Source organism: Cervus canadensis, chromosome 1 (assembly GCF_019320065.1).
Source record: "Cervus canadensis isolate Bull #8, Minnesota chromosome 1, ASM1932006v1, whole genome shotgun sequence".
In the NCBI taxonomy this organism is placed as follows: Eukaryota; Metazoa; Chordata; class Mammalia; order Artiodactyla; family Cervidae; genus Cervus; species Cervus canadensis.
In genome coordinates this window covers 36,258,628-36,274,046 of record NC_057386.1, presented here as the reverse complement: position 1 = coordinate 36,274,046, position 15,419 = coordinate 36,258,628, and the positions used below count along the sequence as shown (strand labels likewise).

Below are 15,419 nucleotides of genomic sequence, written 5' to 3'. Positions count from 1 at the left end.
TGCACTCTCCAACTGGTTCATTTTCTTTTAAGAACCCTGATTTATCCAACACAGTGTGCCTCAAAGCTGACCAAAAAAGCAAAGGAGAAGCATCATTAGATGTGGGAAGCTCTTTCATGAAAGACATAACCGAATCCAACATCTGGAATTTCACTCCTTGATGTGGGTTGATCCAGCCATGTCAACAGGTTTTACACATGGACATAGGTACTGATATCACAGTGAGAAGAATCATTGAAGAAAATCTAATTTTCTCAGAAGTTTTTTCCCTGGCAAGTGATCAGGTCCCAAGTCTTGTGCCAAGCATGTGACTGCGGATCACAAAGCAGAGACAGGACTTGGGGATGTTATCCCTGATGATGCCGTAAGCCTCTCACACTCTACACCCGTTAGAATAGTAGTTCTCAGCCTGGACTTCACATAAGCAACATATTGCAGTGGATCTAAAATTTAGTCATCCATGAAAATCCCCTGGGAGTTCCGGGAAACCCTGATTTTGACACAGTAGGTCTGCTCCTGCACTTTTTTGCTAAGTACTAGTAACATTATTATGGCATAATGCTTCTGCACTTCAATTAGCACCCAGTTAATACCCATGCCACAGTCCATGGACTACACAGTGAGTAGCAAGGATACTTGATACATTTTAAAAATAAAAATTACTGAAGCCCTCAGATATATTTAACCACACTTTTTTATTGGATCATCGTTGCTTAACTCCATGGCATTGTGAGGAGTCGGACACGACTTGGTGGCTGAACAACAACACAAGTGCTTCACAATATTGTGTTAATTTCTGCTGTGTAACATCCATACAAAATGTTCTAAAGCTCCAAAGTTATTCTAATATCAAATAAATGTTCAGAACTATGATATTAATGCCTAGAATGAGCTGTCAGTATGCTGAAATTATTCAATATCATGGGAATAAAAATACAGTGAGTAACTCACAAGAATGTTGTCATTAATGAAAGCAGATTATACCTGGTAGAATGTCAATAAACTTTTCTCAAACGTAGTGAAATTTTAGGAGGGAGAGAGGTGGAAAAGAGGAGCATTACTATACCTGAAAAACTCTCCTGCAGAACATCATACAACCTGGGAAACCAAGACCCTCAGGTTGGAAGGTTTCAAAGGGATTAGCTCATTCACCCTCTGCCCAACTTACCCAGTGTGTGAGGGTGACTCCAGGACCATGACCTGAGATCCCGCTCCCCTTTATTTACTAAAGCATGAAAAATATCACCCTCTGTAGTCATCACCTGTGTCTGAAACCTCCCTTCTCCATCTCCCATTCTGCACATCCTCAGGTCTAATAGGCCCTGGATCCCAGAGGAGCCTGGATCCTGGAGGGATTTATTAAAGACAAAGCAATTGCCCAGGACCTCTCTAGGACAAATGCTCTCAGGGTCCAAGAGCAGTGACTGATTACAATCACTGATTACACCTGACTATACTTTGAGGGAAATTGGGGATGCAGAGCTCATACAGGAAAGCTTAACCCCTGCCTGTTTAGGGAATGGACAGCAAACCTTTGTGGTTGGAGCCCACAGGTGGAAAATAAAAAAGGATGTTTGGTGAGGCCATACTGTGACTATCCTAAAATATCTGAGTGTAGCAGCCTGCTTTCTGTGGCAACAAGAAGCCTTCAGTGAGTTTGAGTAAAGTGCCTAGAAAGACATTTTGGTTTTCAGCCATGCTGGGCAGCATGTGGATTCTTAATTCCTGGACCAGGGGTCTAACCTGCACCCCTTTAAGTGGAAACTCAGAGTCTTCACCACTGAACCATCAGGCAAGTCACAAGACACATATTTTGGAAACATTCTCAAGATTGCAAAATCTCTCAGTAAAACATGATTTCCCATAAGTGACCTGCAGCTAACTAGGAGTCGTTACGTATATGACACAACCATATGCATATATACAGAAAGTACTAGAATAAGAGACAAAAGAAACACTCCCTGATCATATTCAATTCTTCCTCAAGCCGAGATAGAAAAGAAAACCCATTGTGAATCCCACTGAAGTACTTCTGCCTTCTTACCTCTGTGGGAAAACGATACTGGCACCTGTCACCTGCATCGTCTCTAATACTCCCCAGATGTGTCAGAATACCTCCTAGACTCCAGCTCTTCCTTATGCTGCAGTTATCTATGGCCACAACGCCATAATTAACTTTTTTTTATGGCTGTGCTGGGTCTTCGTTGCTTTTCTGCTTCGTGGGCTTTTCTGTAGTTGCCACGAACAGGGGCTCCTCTGTAGTTGTGGTGGGTGGGCTTCTCATTGCAGTGGCCTCTCTTGTTGCAGAGCACAGGCTCCTGGCGCACAGGCCTAAGTAGTTGTGATACACGGGCTTGGTTGCCCTACGGCATGGCAGAGGAGCCTGGTGAGCTAAAGTCCACGGGGTAGCAAAGAATTGGACACGACTTAGCAACTAAACAACTACAACAAAGACAAACTAAACTATTGTAGAAAGGAGATAGAAAGAGCACTTGAGTTCAGGGCAGGTCAAGAAGACAATGTAGACATGAAAATATATCAGAGGAGAGGTTAAGAGACAGAATAATGCAAACCCTTGCTCAAGAAGAGATAAGTAAATATCTATATTCAACAATTAAAAGTCCAGTTTAGCAGAGGTAACCAGAGGAGTGAGAATTTTGAATTTTAAGTAGTATTGAACTCAAGTATAGCATTAGTATTAGTCACTAAGTTGTGTCTGACTTTTTGCGACCCCATGGACTGTAGCTGGCCAGGCTCCTCTGTCCATGGGATTCTCTAGGCAAAAATACTGGAGTGGGTTGCCATTTCCTCCTCAGCAAAGAAGTCTGTAACTGGCTGTGATCAGTTAATTGTAAACACCACTGCACTTGGACCAGCCTGACCTTGAGGACAGAGTATTATTTAAAGCATGGTTTTGGTTATGTTTTTTAAAAAAAAAACATGTTAAATTAACTGTTACAGAAAGGGACACAGATACTGAAGAAGGGGCTCCCCTCTCCACCTCTTTAGTGTGGCTGACCTGGGTTCTAAGTGGCCTTCCTGAGAGCATGGCATGGTCTGGATGGTGTCCTCACACAACTGCAAGGGCCAGCTTTAGGAAGGGACCACTGGCCCAAGAATTTGCTGCCATAGTGGCACGCAGTCGGCCAAGGAGGCAGCTCATCCCATTAGTGTTATTTTACAAGCTATCACAGCTATGCTATTTCTTTAGTCTCCTCCATATTTTCAGGGCTTCCCTGGTGGCTCAGATGGTAAAGAATCCCCCTGCAGTGCAGGAGACACAAAAGATCCAGGTTCAATCCCTGGGTAGAAAAGATCCCCTGGAGGAAGAAATGGCAGCAGCCCACTCCAATTTTCTTGCCTGGAGAATTCCACGGGCAGAGGAGCCTGCTGGCTACGGTCCATGGGGTCGTAAAGAGTTGGGCCCAACTGAGCAACTAACACTCTCTTCATTTCCATATTTTCAAATGGGGGATTGGTTCAGTAAATATTAGTAGGCTTCTGTGGGCCCAGGTTCTGTAGTTTCAGTCTCTTCATTCATGGAATTTCTGTCCAAGGTGGTGGGTCAAGGGCAGAAGGGAGAGGGTGTCTCCACAGTAAATGAGTAAATGCTCAGTAAACAGTAGAGTTTATTTTATCAGTAAATAAAACACCAGAAACAGTAAAGAAAAAAGGTGGGGTGGGGATACAAAGATTAGTTGGAAGTTTAAAAATGAGGCTACTTAGAGTAACCTGGAGAGAAAAAATAAGCAAGATTCTGCTAGTAGTTCAATGACATCCCCTTTCCAGGTCCTACTACCTACCTCCACCATATCTCTTTTACTTACTGGACAATATCTTACTATGGAATTTTAACAAAAAGATCATTGAAAAAAGAAGTCTGGGTTAATATCCCAACATTAATATCAATATACCTGCTGCAAAAAGTTGTGTAGAAATCCCATCTTTAGCATCACAAACAGAAGGGAGTTTTCTTTTTCCAAAAGACTCTTCCCAGAGCTCCCTTCATGTCTCTGTTCCTCAGGCTGTAGATGAAGGGGTTCAGCATGGGGGTCACCACAGTGTACATCATAGCCATCACAGTCTCCTTAACAGTAGAATTATTAGCTGATGGGCATAAGTAGAGACCAATAACTGTCCCATAAAACAGGGACACCACAGTGAGGTGGGAGCCACAGGTGGAGAAGGCCTTGCGGATACCCCTCGCAGAAGGGACCTTGAGGATGGAGGACACAATTCGAGTGTAGGACGTGATGATGAGTAGAAAGGGGATCACAAGAATGAGCCCTCCCGTGATAAATATCACCAGCTCATTAACTCGAGTGTCAGAGCAGGACAGCTTCAGCAGAGCAGACATGTCACAGAAAAAGTGGGCAATCACATTGTCTGCACAAAAGTGCAGCCTGGCCATGAGCAGGGTGTGCAACATGGCATGAAACGTGGTCAGCACCCAGGGCAGCACCAGCAGGAAGAGACAGAGCCTGGGGCTCATGACGGTGGTATAATGCAGGGGGAAGCAGATGGCCACGTAGCGGTCATAGGCCATGGCCACAAGGAGGAAGCTCTCTAAGTCTCCATAAAACAGGAAGAAGTACATTTGTGTCAAGCAGCCAGCATAGGGGATGGACAAATCTTGGCTCTGCATGTCCTGTAGCAATTTGGGCATTGTGACAGAGGAGAAGCAGAGGTCAGAGAAAGACAGGTTACTGAGAAACAAATACATGGGTGTGTGGAGGTGGGGGTCCAGGCAAATGAGGATGATGATGAGAAGGTTCCCCAGGATGGTGGTAACGTACATGGTCAGGAACAGGGCGTAGAACAGGTTTTGATGTTCTGACTCGATAGGCAGTCCCAGGAGGAGGAACTCTGAGACAATAGTTTGATTCCTTCCTGTCATGCTCCGTCTCTAGTATATTTAGGAAGAAATAGCAGTGTCCACAAAAACCTGAATTTCAAAATAAACAATATTTCTATGACAGAAACATGTGTTAGGTGTTCTGCAAAAAAATATTTTATATCATTCTCATCACAGTCATTATAATCTCTACAGTACTACAAATCTCTATAATCAGAATCTATGATCAGAAATGACTTTCTTCACTTCTTTTTAATGTGCAACAATATTTCAAATTTTCTAATATACTGTTGTCCATTAATTTCTGAGACACAAAATGTGGTGGTTTTCATCGTGCCTAGCCGGACATCCTCACAAACTGCAATTGGCTCTTGCTTTGTCAGTATCTCACATGTTGATGCTCAGGGCCTTTTCCCTGAATGCAGTTCTCTTATAACAGTGGTACATAAACCACCAAGAAAAATTCATCTACTGAATGGCTTTGCTTACCACTTAAAATTCACATGTAGATTTCTCAGGGCTTCCCAGGTGGCTCAGTGGTAAAGAATCTGCCTGCCAATACAGGAGACACAAGAGACACAGGTTCAATCCCTGGGTCAGGAAGATCCCCTGGCGGAGAAAATGGCAACCCACTCCAGCATTCTTGCCTGGTAAATCCCATGGACAGTGGAGCCTGGCAGGCTACAGTCCACGGAGTCACAAAAGAGTCAGACACAACTTAGCAGCTAAACAACAGCAACAACAAATGTATACATTTTCAGATCAACAGATCACTGAAGAAGTTCATGACCAGCCCCCGGCCCCACTCCAAATTCCCTCCCTCCTCCCGTATCCCCAGAAAAGAGTTTCAGGAGCTCCAGATGAAAACATGAGAGTTTTCTCTTATTCCCTCCTTTCTTTTATCCTCAAAATCCAATCTGTCAACACATCCTACATATTAATCTCCTTTCTTACTCATCCATTCTTTATCCCCTTGGGGCTGGTTGATCTAGCCATGTCAACAGGTTCTACACCAGGACATTGGTACTGGCAGACTTTCCTGGTGCCTCAGTGCTAAAGAGATCTCTAGTCTTTCCCATTCTATTGTTTTCCTCTATTTCTTTGCATTGATCATTGAGGAAGGTTTTCTTATCTCTCCTTGCTATTCTTTGGAACTCTGCATTCAAATGGGTATATCTTTCCTTTTCTCCTTTGTCTTTCGCTTCTTCTTTTCACAGCAATTTGTAAGGCCTCCTCAGACAACCATTTTGCATTTTTCCATTTCTTTTTGCATTTTTTTCTTAGTCTATCTTAAAGGAGATCAATCCTGAGTATTCATTGGAAGGACCGATGCTGAAGCTGAAACTCCAATACTTTGGCCACCTGATGCAAAGAACTGACTCATTTGAAAAGACCCTGATGCTGGAAAAGCTTGAAGGCAGGAGGAGAAGAGGACAACAGATGATGAGATGGTTGGATGACATCACTGACTCAATGGACATGAGTTTGAATAGGCTCCAGGAGTTGGTGATGGACAGGGAAGCCTGGCATGGTGCAGTCCATGCGGTCGAAAAGAGTTGGACATGACTGAGTGACTGAACTGAACAGTGGTAAAGAACCTGCCTGCCAAGGTAGGAGAAGCAAGTTTGATACCTGGGTCAGAAAGATCCCTTGGAGAAGGAAACGGCAACCCACTCCAGTATTCTTGCCTGGAGAATCCTATGGTCAGAGGAGCCTGGGGGCTACAGTCCATGGGGTTGCAAAAAGTTGGATACAACTTAGTGATTAAATAGCAACACCATAGTTACTGGCATCACAGTGAGAAGAAACACTGAGGGAAAATCATACACCCGGTTTCTCAGAATTTTGTTTCCCAGGTAAATGAGCAGGACCTTACTCTTGTATCAAGAGTGTGACCGGCAATCACAAACCAGAGACAGGACTTGGGGATGTTGTCACTAATGTTGCCATAAGTCTCTCACATTCTACACTCGTTAAGTCAGTAGTTTGCAGCCTGGACTACACATAAGGAAATCTAAGGCAGTACTTCTAAAATTTAATGTCCATGAAAATCCCTTGGGAGTGCTGGTAAAACACTGATTTAGAAAGAGTTGACCTGTTTCTGCATTTTAAATTAGCACCCAGGTAATGCCCATTTCACAGTCCATGGACTACATAGTAAGTAGCAAGAATACGTGATGCTTTAAAAACTAGGATTACTGGATGCTTCAGAAAAAATGTAACCACAATCTTTGACAGGAAGCACATACAAAGTTTTTAAAGCTCCAAGGTGATTCTAAAATAAAGCCAGGGTTCAGAAGTATGGCATCAATGCCTACCCCCAAGAGTTGCTAGTGTGCAGAAATTACACAATATTGTGGGAATCAATGATACGGTAATACATAATAATGTTATCATTAATGAAAATAGATCAAATGGGTAAACATTAACAAAAAATTCTCAAATTCTCAAAGTTTGGTTGGGGGGTGGGGAGCAGAGAGGGGGAAAATAGGAGTGTTACCATACTTGAAGGGCTTCCCTGGTGGCTCAGATGGTAAAGAATCCGCCTGCAATGTGGGAAACCTGGGTTCAATCCCTGGATTGAGAAGATCCCCTTGGAGGAGGACACGGCAAGCCACTCTGGTACTCCTGCCTGGAGAATCCCTGTGGACAGAGAAGCCTGGCAGGCTACAGTCCATGGGGTTGCAAAGAGTTGGGCACAAAACTGAGTGACTAAGCGCACCATACTTGAAAAACTCTCCTCTGCAACACCACACAACCTGGGAAGCCCTGATCTGATTCTGTAGCCCATTTCTACATTTTTAGTTAGCAGATAATGCCTATGCTGTGGTCCATGGACTACACAACAAGTAATAAGAATACATGAAGCTTTAATAAATAAGGTTACTGGGCAGTCTCAGAAAAATTTAATCACAACTTCTGAGAGCAAGCCTGTGCAGTTTTTTAAAGCTCCCAAGTGATTCTAAAATAAAACAAGGGGATATATCTGGCTGTCCAGTGGTTAAGACTCCATGCTTCCACTTCAGGGGGCATGGATTCAGTCTCTAATCAGGGAACTGGGATCCCACATGCCTTGTGACATGGCCAAAAAAAGTAAATAAAAATAAACTTTTAGGAAATAAAATAAGATGCTCAGAACTTTTGTATCAATACCTACCTCCAGAGGTATTATTATGCTGAAATTGTGCAATCTTGTGAAAGTACTTTACATAGTAAGTAATATTTATAAATGCTATCATTAATGAAAAACTAGATTCTAACTGGTGTGTGTGTGCCAAGTCGCTTCAGCCAAGTCCAACTCTTTGTGACCCTATGGACTGTAGCCCACCAGGCTCCTCTGTCCATGGGATTCTCCAGGCAGGAATACTAGAGTGGCTTGCCATGCCCTGGGATTGAACTCCAAGGGATCTTCTTGACCCAGGGATTGAACTCAGATCTCATACATCTCCTGCATTGGCAGTGGAATCTTTACCACTAGCACCACCTGGGAAGCCCTCTAACTGATAAATAGTAATAAAAATACTTCTAGGATGTGGGATAGTTTGGGGAGGGAGAGAGGTGGAAAAGAAGAGGGTTATCATACCTGAAAAACTCTCCTGCAGAACATCACACAACCTGGGAAATCAAGACCTTCAGGTTGGAAAGACCCTAAGGAATTAGTTTATTCACACTCTGCCCAACTTACCCATTGTGTGAAGGTGACTCCAGGACCCTGACCTGAGATTCTGCTCCCTTCTATTCACTAAGGCATGTGAGATATCAGCCTCTGTAGTTATGACCTGTGTCTTTAACCTCCCTTCTCACATCTCCCATTCTTTATCTTTGGGCCTAAGGGGCCCTGGATCCCAGAGGAGTCTGGATCCTGGAGGAACTCATTAAAGAGAAAGCAATTACCCAGGACCTCTTTGGGACAAAGGGCTTCCCTTGTGGCTCAGCTGGTAAAGACCCTGCCTGCAGTGTGGGAGACCTGGGTTCGTTCCCTGGGTTGGGAAGATCCCCTGGAGAAGGGAAAGGCTACCCACTCAGTATTCTGGCCTGGAGAATTCCATGGACTGTATAGTCCATGGGGTCGCAAAGAGTCAGACACAGCTGAACGACTTTCACACTTTGGGACAAAAGTTCTCAGGGTCCAGGAACAGTGGCTGATTACAATCACTGAGCACACCTGTCTATACTTAGGGACTGTAGAGATGGTGAGAAGCTCATATATGGATGCTTAATGGGAACAGATAGTAGGATGTGGGTTGGAGCTTACATTTTGGAGATGAAGAAGGATGATTGGAGAAACCATTAAAATAGGCAGGAACAAAACTGTGAATATCCTAAAATAGCTTAGGAATTTAGGAGGCTTATTCCATGGCAAAAAGAAGTGTTTGGTGGTCTATGAGCAATGTGACGCATATTTTTGGAAAGATTTTCAGGGTAGTAAATCTCTCACTACCATCCACTTCCCTATAAAGACACCACAGAGAAGAGTTAAGAAAGATTAGACTTCTATGAGCCAAACATGTGCATATATATATATATAAAGTACAAGAATAAGAGAAAAGTTAAACTCTCCCTGAATATGTTCAATTCTTCTTCTCTTCAAAATAGAAAAGAAACCTAGGTTTTCATTCCAATGAGTTATGTCTAGCTCCTCACCTCCCTAGGAAAAACTTAATAGCAACCTGCCCACCATGGTCTCTGGTAATCTCCATATGTGTCTGATTATCTCTGGGTCTCTAGCACTTCTTACCCCGAAATTGACTACAAGGCCATAAAACATTTATAACTCTTTTTTTTTTTACTACTGATTCCATTTTCTCCTTGGCCATCATCTCAGCTGTACAGACGCCTTAGTTGTTGCTGTTTAGTTGCTGAGTTGTGTCCGACTCTTTGCAACCCCATGGACTGTGTAGCCCGCCAGACTCGTCTGTCCATGGGATTTCCCAGACAAGAATACTTGAGTGGGTAGCCAATTCCTTCTCCAGGGAATCTTCATGACCCAGGGGTCGAACCCACATCTCCTGCATTGGCAGACAGTTTCTTTACCACTGAGCCACCGCTGAAGCTTTATGGGGCCCTTCACATGCTGGTATAATGCAAACCTTCATTCCTAGGGAACATGCCTCTTCGTTTGTCTTACTTTATTAGGTTGTTATAGTTTCATTAACATTTATTATGGTACATGAAAATACAAAGGGGTTCTCAAAGAATTTTCAAGAATTTCAAACATAGGCCTGTCTGCTCCAACTGTGTAGAGCAACCTAGTTTTCCCTTGGTAATTAATAATGCCACCCCAGGCAGAATGGCAACCCTGTCAGTTCATGTAACAACCACAGTTGTTATATATTAGAAACTAATACAATATTATGTTAATTGCACCTCAACTTTAAAAAAAGAAATAAGTCCAATAATCATTTTTTTAAATGTCCAGGTGGTTGGCTGAATTTCCAATTCAATGAGAAACCACTGTTGCATCCCCTGGTAGAAGGACTCTTCCCTAGAGACCTACATGGGGCACTTCTTGTGCACATTTTTAGTTCTCTCAGCTTCATCCACTATTCCAGCCACAGTTACAGTAACCAACGCTGCACCAGCTTCAGCTAACTTAGTAGATGCAACCTGATGGCTCCTCACCTTCTCCTCCGAGCTCTCTGCTTTGGGACTTCTCTGACTTCACAAAACACTGTCATGGGAATTTTCTCAGTACTCATACAAGACATTTAGATGGATGATCTGTCTGGAGTGATTTGTTAAGAATGTGAGGTATGGATTGAGTCACTTTATTTTTCAAATGGAAATTCAACTTTTTAAGTACCGTTGATTGAAAAGACTATTTTCCACTGAATTTTCTATACATCTTTGTCAGAAATCAATGGACAATTGAAAATTGCAAATCAATATATTGTACACCTGAAACTTGAATAATATTGTACAACAACTGTACCTCAATTTAAAAAATCAATGGATGATACATGAGTAGATCTCTTTTTGGACTCTATATGCTATTCTACATTCTCTATACTGATCCATATTTCTACATTTTCACTAATACCACACTTTCCTGATTATTTATCTTAATAGTAAGTCTAGAAATCAGACAACATGATTCCTTCTATTTGTTCTTTGTTTCCAAAGTCAAATTTGCTTTTTAATTACTTTGTCTTTATATATACGTTTTACAACAAGATTGTCAATTTGTACCCCAACGACCCTGTTGGTGTGTTGATTTGAATTCTGTCTAAACTTGGCTAAGTTTTGAAACAGTCAATTTCCTAAGAATATTAAGCCTTCAAATTCATGAACACATTCTGTCTATTCACTTCTTTAGACCTTTATTATTTCTTTAATCAGTGTTTTGTGATTTTCCACATAGGTCTTGTATGTATTGTGTAAGATTCATACCTAAGGATCTAACCACTGGAGGAGGAAATGGCAACCCACTCCAGTATTCTTGCCTGGAAAATTCCATGGAGAGAGGAGCCTGGGAGGCTATAGTTCACAGGGTCACAAAGAGTCAGACATGACTGAGTGACTGAGCACAACTATTTAATAGCTGGATGCTATCATAAAGAGTACTTTAAAGGCTTTTTTAAACTTTATACTTGTTCATTGCTAGTTGATATAAACATAAATATGTTAATAGTATTTTATATGCACCCAGGGAACTGCATATCCTATATGCAGTTGGTAGGCGTATACTTCACCATTGAGCCACCAGGGAAGCCCCATATATTAATATGCAAAAATATAATTTTTAAATATATTGACCTTGTACCTATGATATTATTAAACTCACTTAGTTTAATAATTTAAACTAGTATAATAAGTTAAATTAGTTACTGGAAACTACTATTACATTCTTTGGGATTTTCTACATACATAATCATGTTGTCTACAAAGAGAGATGGTTTCTTTTCTTAGTTTCCAATCTGCATACTTTTTACTTCTTTTTCTTGCCCTTTCTCACTTCCTAGGACTTCCAGTAAAATACTGAATAAGAGTAGTGAGAGCAAACATTTTTACTTTGTTCCTGATCTTAAGGAGAAAAGGACTCAATGTTTTACCTTAATGTTAGCTATTGTTTTTTTTAGAAGTTGCTCTTCCATCAAGTTGAGGACATTTTCTTCTATTCCCAATTTGCTGAGAAGTTTTATAAATTTTCCTTCAACACTGCTTTAGCTGCATCCTACTAATTTTGATATATTGTCCTTTCATCTTAATTCAGAATATTTTCTAATTGTCCTTATGATTTCCTATTTGAACTATAGGCTATTTAGAAATGTATTGCCTACTTTCCAAATATTTGAGATATAACTACTTCATACCAAACAGAAAAATCATTCGTAGGCACACTGTGGATCTAAAATAAGAATTTCACAGTATAACAATAAAGCCAATATATAACATAGAATATCATCAGGACTGGGAGAAAGAAAAAATTTTTTTACAAAGTAATTAAAAACACTATGACACTAGCAATATAAAGGGATATATTGCTTAAAAAAGGATTGCATTTAATTTTTTTAAATTCTGTCATCAAAAAATACCATTAAGAGTGAAACTGCAACAATATATTTACAACACATATAACATACATGGTAATCTAGAGCAGTTTTTAAATTATTATATCCAGAATAAAGAAGTCCTATAAATCAATAAGAAAAGGAAAATTTAAAAGAAATATTAGAACTGGAGATGAAACAACAGACTGGTTCTGGACATTAGAACAGTTATACTGTTCTGCACATTAGAACAGTTAGAACTGGACATGGAACAACAGTTCAGTTCAGTTCAGTTCAGTCGCTCAGTCATGTCCAACTCTTTGCAACCCCATGGACTGTAACATGCCAGTCTTCCCTGTCCATCACCAACTCCCGGAGCTTGCTCAAACTCACGTCCATCAAGTCGGTGATACCATCCAACCATCTCATCCTCTGTTGTCTCCTTCTCCTCCTGCCTTCAGTCTTTCAAAAGCATCAGGGTCTTTTCCAATGAGTCAGTTCTTTTCCATTGAGAACCCCATGGAACAACAGACTAGTTCCAAATCAGGAAAAGAGTATGTCAAGACTGTATATTGTTACCCAGCTTATTTAACTTATATGCAGAGTACATCATGCAAAATGCCGGGCTGGATGAAGCACAAGCTGGAATCAAGATTGCCAGGAGAAATATCAATAACCTCATATACTCAGATGACACCACTTTTATGGCAGAAAGTGAAGAACTAAAGAGCCTCTTGATTCAAGTGAAACAGGAGAGTGAAAAAGTTGGCTTAAAACTCAACATTCAGAAAACTAAGATCATGGCATCTGATCCCATCACTTCATGGCAAATAGATGTGGAAGCAATGGAAACAGTGACAGATTTTATGTGTGTGTGTGGGGGGGGGGTGGGCATCAAAATCATTGCAGATGGTGACTGCAGCCATGAAATTAAAAGACGCTTGCTCCTTGGAAGAAAAGATATGACCAACCTAGACAGCATATTAGAAAGCAAAGACATTACTTTGCTAACAAAGGTTCGTCTAGTCAAAGCTATGGTTTTTCCAGGAGTTATGTATGGATAGGAGAGTTGGACTATAAAGAAAACTGAGCACCAAAGAACTGATGCTTTTGAGCTGTGGTGTTGGAGAAGATTCTTGAGAGTCCCTTGGACTGAAAGGAGATCCAACCAGTCCATCCTAAAGGAAATCAGTCCTGAATATTCATTGGAAGGGCTGATGCTGAAACTGAAACTCCAATACTTTGGCCACCTGATGAGAAAAACTGACTCATTGGAAAAGACCCTGATGCTTTTGACAGATTGAAGAGTTCAAGGCAGGAGGAGAAGGGGACAACAGAGAATGAGACCTTTGGATTGCATCACCGACGCAATGGACATGAGTTTGAGCAAGCTCTGGCAGTTGGTGATGGACAGGGAAGCCTGGCGTGCTGCAGTCCATGGGGTCACAAAGAATTGGACATGACTGAGTGACTGAACTGAACTGAACAGAAATATTAACTAAAGGTTTGAACAGATGTTTTACAAAAGAGAATATATGAATGACCAGTAAGCATATGAAAAGATACTCAACTTCATTAGATATCAGAGAAGTACAGAAAAGAAAGACCACTAAGCACTCACCGTAGTAACTAATCAAAAAATATTGTCAATATGATTGTTGGTAAAGATGTGAAGATACCAAACTCTCAGACACTGCTTCTAAGTGTGTATTTGGTATGATTGCTTTGGAAATACCTTTGGTAATATCTACTATTAGAACATCGGTTTCCTGGTTGCTCAGTTGGTAAAGAGTCTGCCTGCAATGCAGGACACCCAGGTTTGATCCCTGGGTTGGGAAGATCCCCTGGAGGAGGAAATGGCAACCCATTCCAGTATTCTTGCTTGGAGAATCCCATGGACAGAGGAGCTTGGCAGGCTACAGTCCATGGGGTTGCAAGAGTCAGACACGACCGAGCTACTAAACCTATGAACAATTTTACTGCTAGGTATTTACCCAAAAGAAGTGAAGTGAAAGTTGTTTCCAACTCTTTGTGACCCCATGGACTACAGAGTCCATGGAATTCTCCAGACCAGAATACTGGAGTGGGTAGCTGTTCCCTTCCCCAGTGCATCTTCCTGAGCCAATCAAACCGGGTCTCCTGTATTGCAGCAAATTCTTTACCAACTGAGCTACCAGGGAACCCAAAAGAAATGTGTACACATATGCAAGAAAAGACATATACAAAAATGTTCATAGTAGCATTATTTGTAAGAGTTACTCAGAAATCAAAAAGAACACATTACCAACACAACTGTATGGATGTATCTCAAAACATTACACTGATCAAAAGACCACAAAAAAATACAAGGGAGGATATACTATATCATTTTCATTTATATGAAATTCAAAAACAGACAATCTAATCTATAGTGATAGAAAACAGATCAGTAGATGACTGGGTCAGAGGATAGATGACTGATTGCTAAGGATCAGAAGGGAACAGTGGGGTGACAAACATTCTAGATTTGGACCAGAATTGAGGTCACCTGAGTGCCTACATTTGTCAAAACTCTTTGAGCAATACACTTAAAAGGGTGCATTTTATTGTATGCATACTTTTCTTTCAACAAAAATTATCTTCAAAATACATGAGGTTCTGAGCAAGGAAAGTTATCAGGGATAAAGAGAGGATTACATAATGGTAAAGGGTCATAACAATCTTAACATGTATGCACCCAACAAAAGGGCATCAAAATGTGTGAGGCAAAAAACTGCAAGGAAAAGTAGATGAATCCACTCTTGTAACTGGAGACTTCAACACCCCTCCCTCAACATCCCTCCAGAAATGGACAGATCCAGCAGGCATAAAATCAGTAGGAACACAGCTGAACTTGATCAGTATCATTGACCAGCTGGGTACAACAGGGATCTAAAGACTACTTCATCCAACAACAGCAGCAGATTATACATTTTTCCCAAGTTCATATGGAATATTTACCAAGGTTTACCATATTCTAAGTCACAGTACACACTTCAAAAATTTTAAAGGATATGTGTCCAACAATGTCTGTTCACAGACTACAGAGGAATTAA

General features: G+C 41.2%; 1 protein-coding gene across 2 annotated transcripts; it reads right to left on the bottom strand.

The window, feature by feature from the left end:
- Window positions 1–3,952: 3,952 nt before the first annotated feature.
- LOC122446912 (olfactory receptor-like protein DTMT) lies at window positions 3,953–8,544 on the bottom strand. 2 transcript variants are annotated; one of them, XM_043477327.1, is made up of 2 exons: window positions 8,525–8,544; window positions 3,953–4,886 (listed from the first exon to the last, which is right to left on the bottom strand). In XM_043477327.1, the coding sequence occupies exons 1-2, from the start codon at window positions 8,542–8,544 to the stop codon at window positions 3,953–3,955; spliced, it is 954 nt and encodes a 317-aa protein (XP_043333262.1). The 2 variants fall into 2 exon arrangements, with proteins under 2 accessions (XP_043333262.1, XP_043333290.1); XM_043477355.1 differs by lacking the exon at window positions 8,525–8,544 and having other exon boundaries at window positions 3,953–4,897.
- Window positions 8,545–15,419: the final 6,875 nt, after the last annotated feature.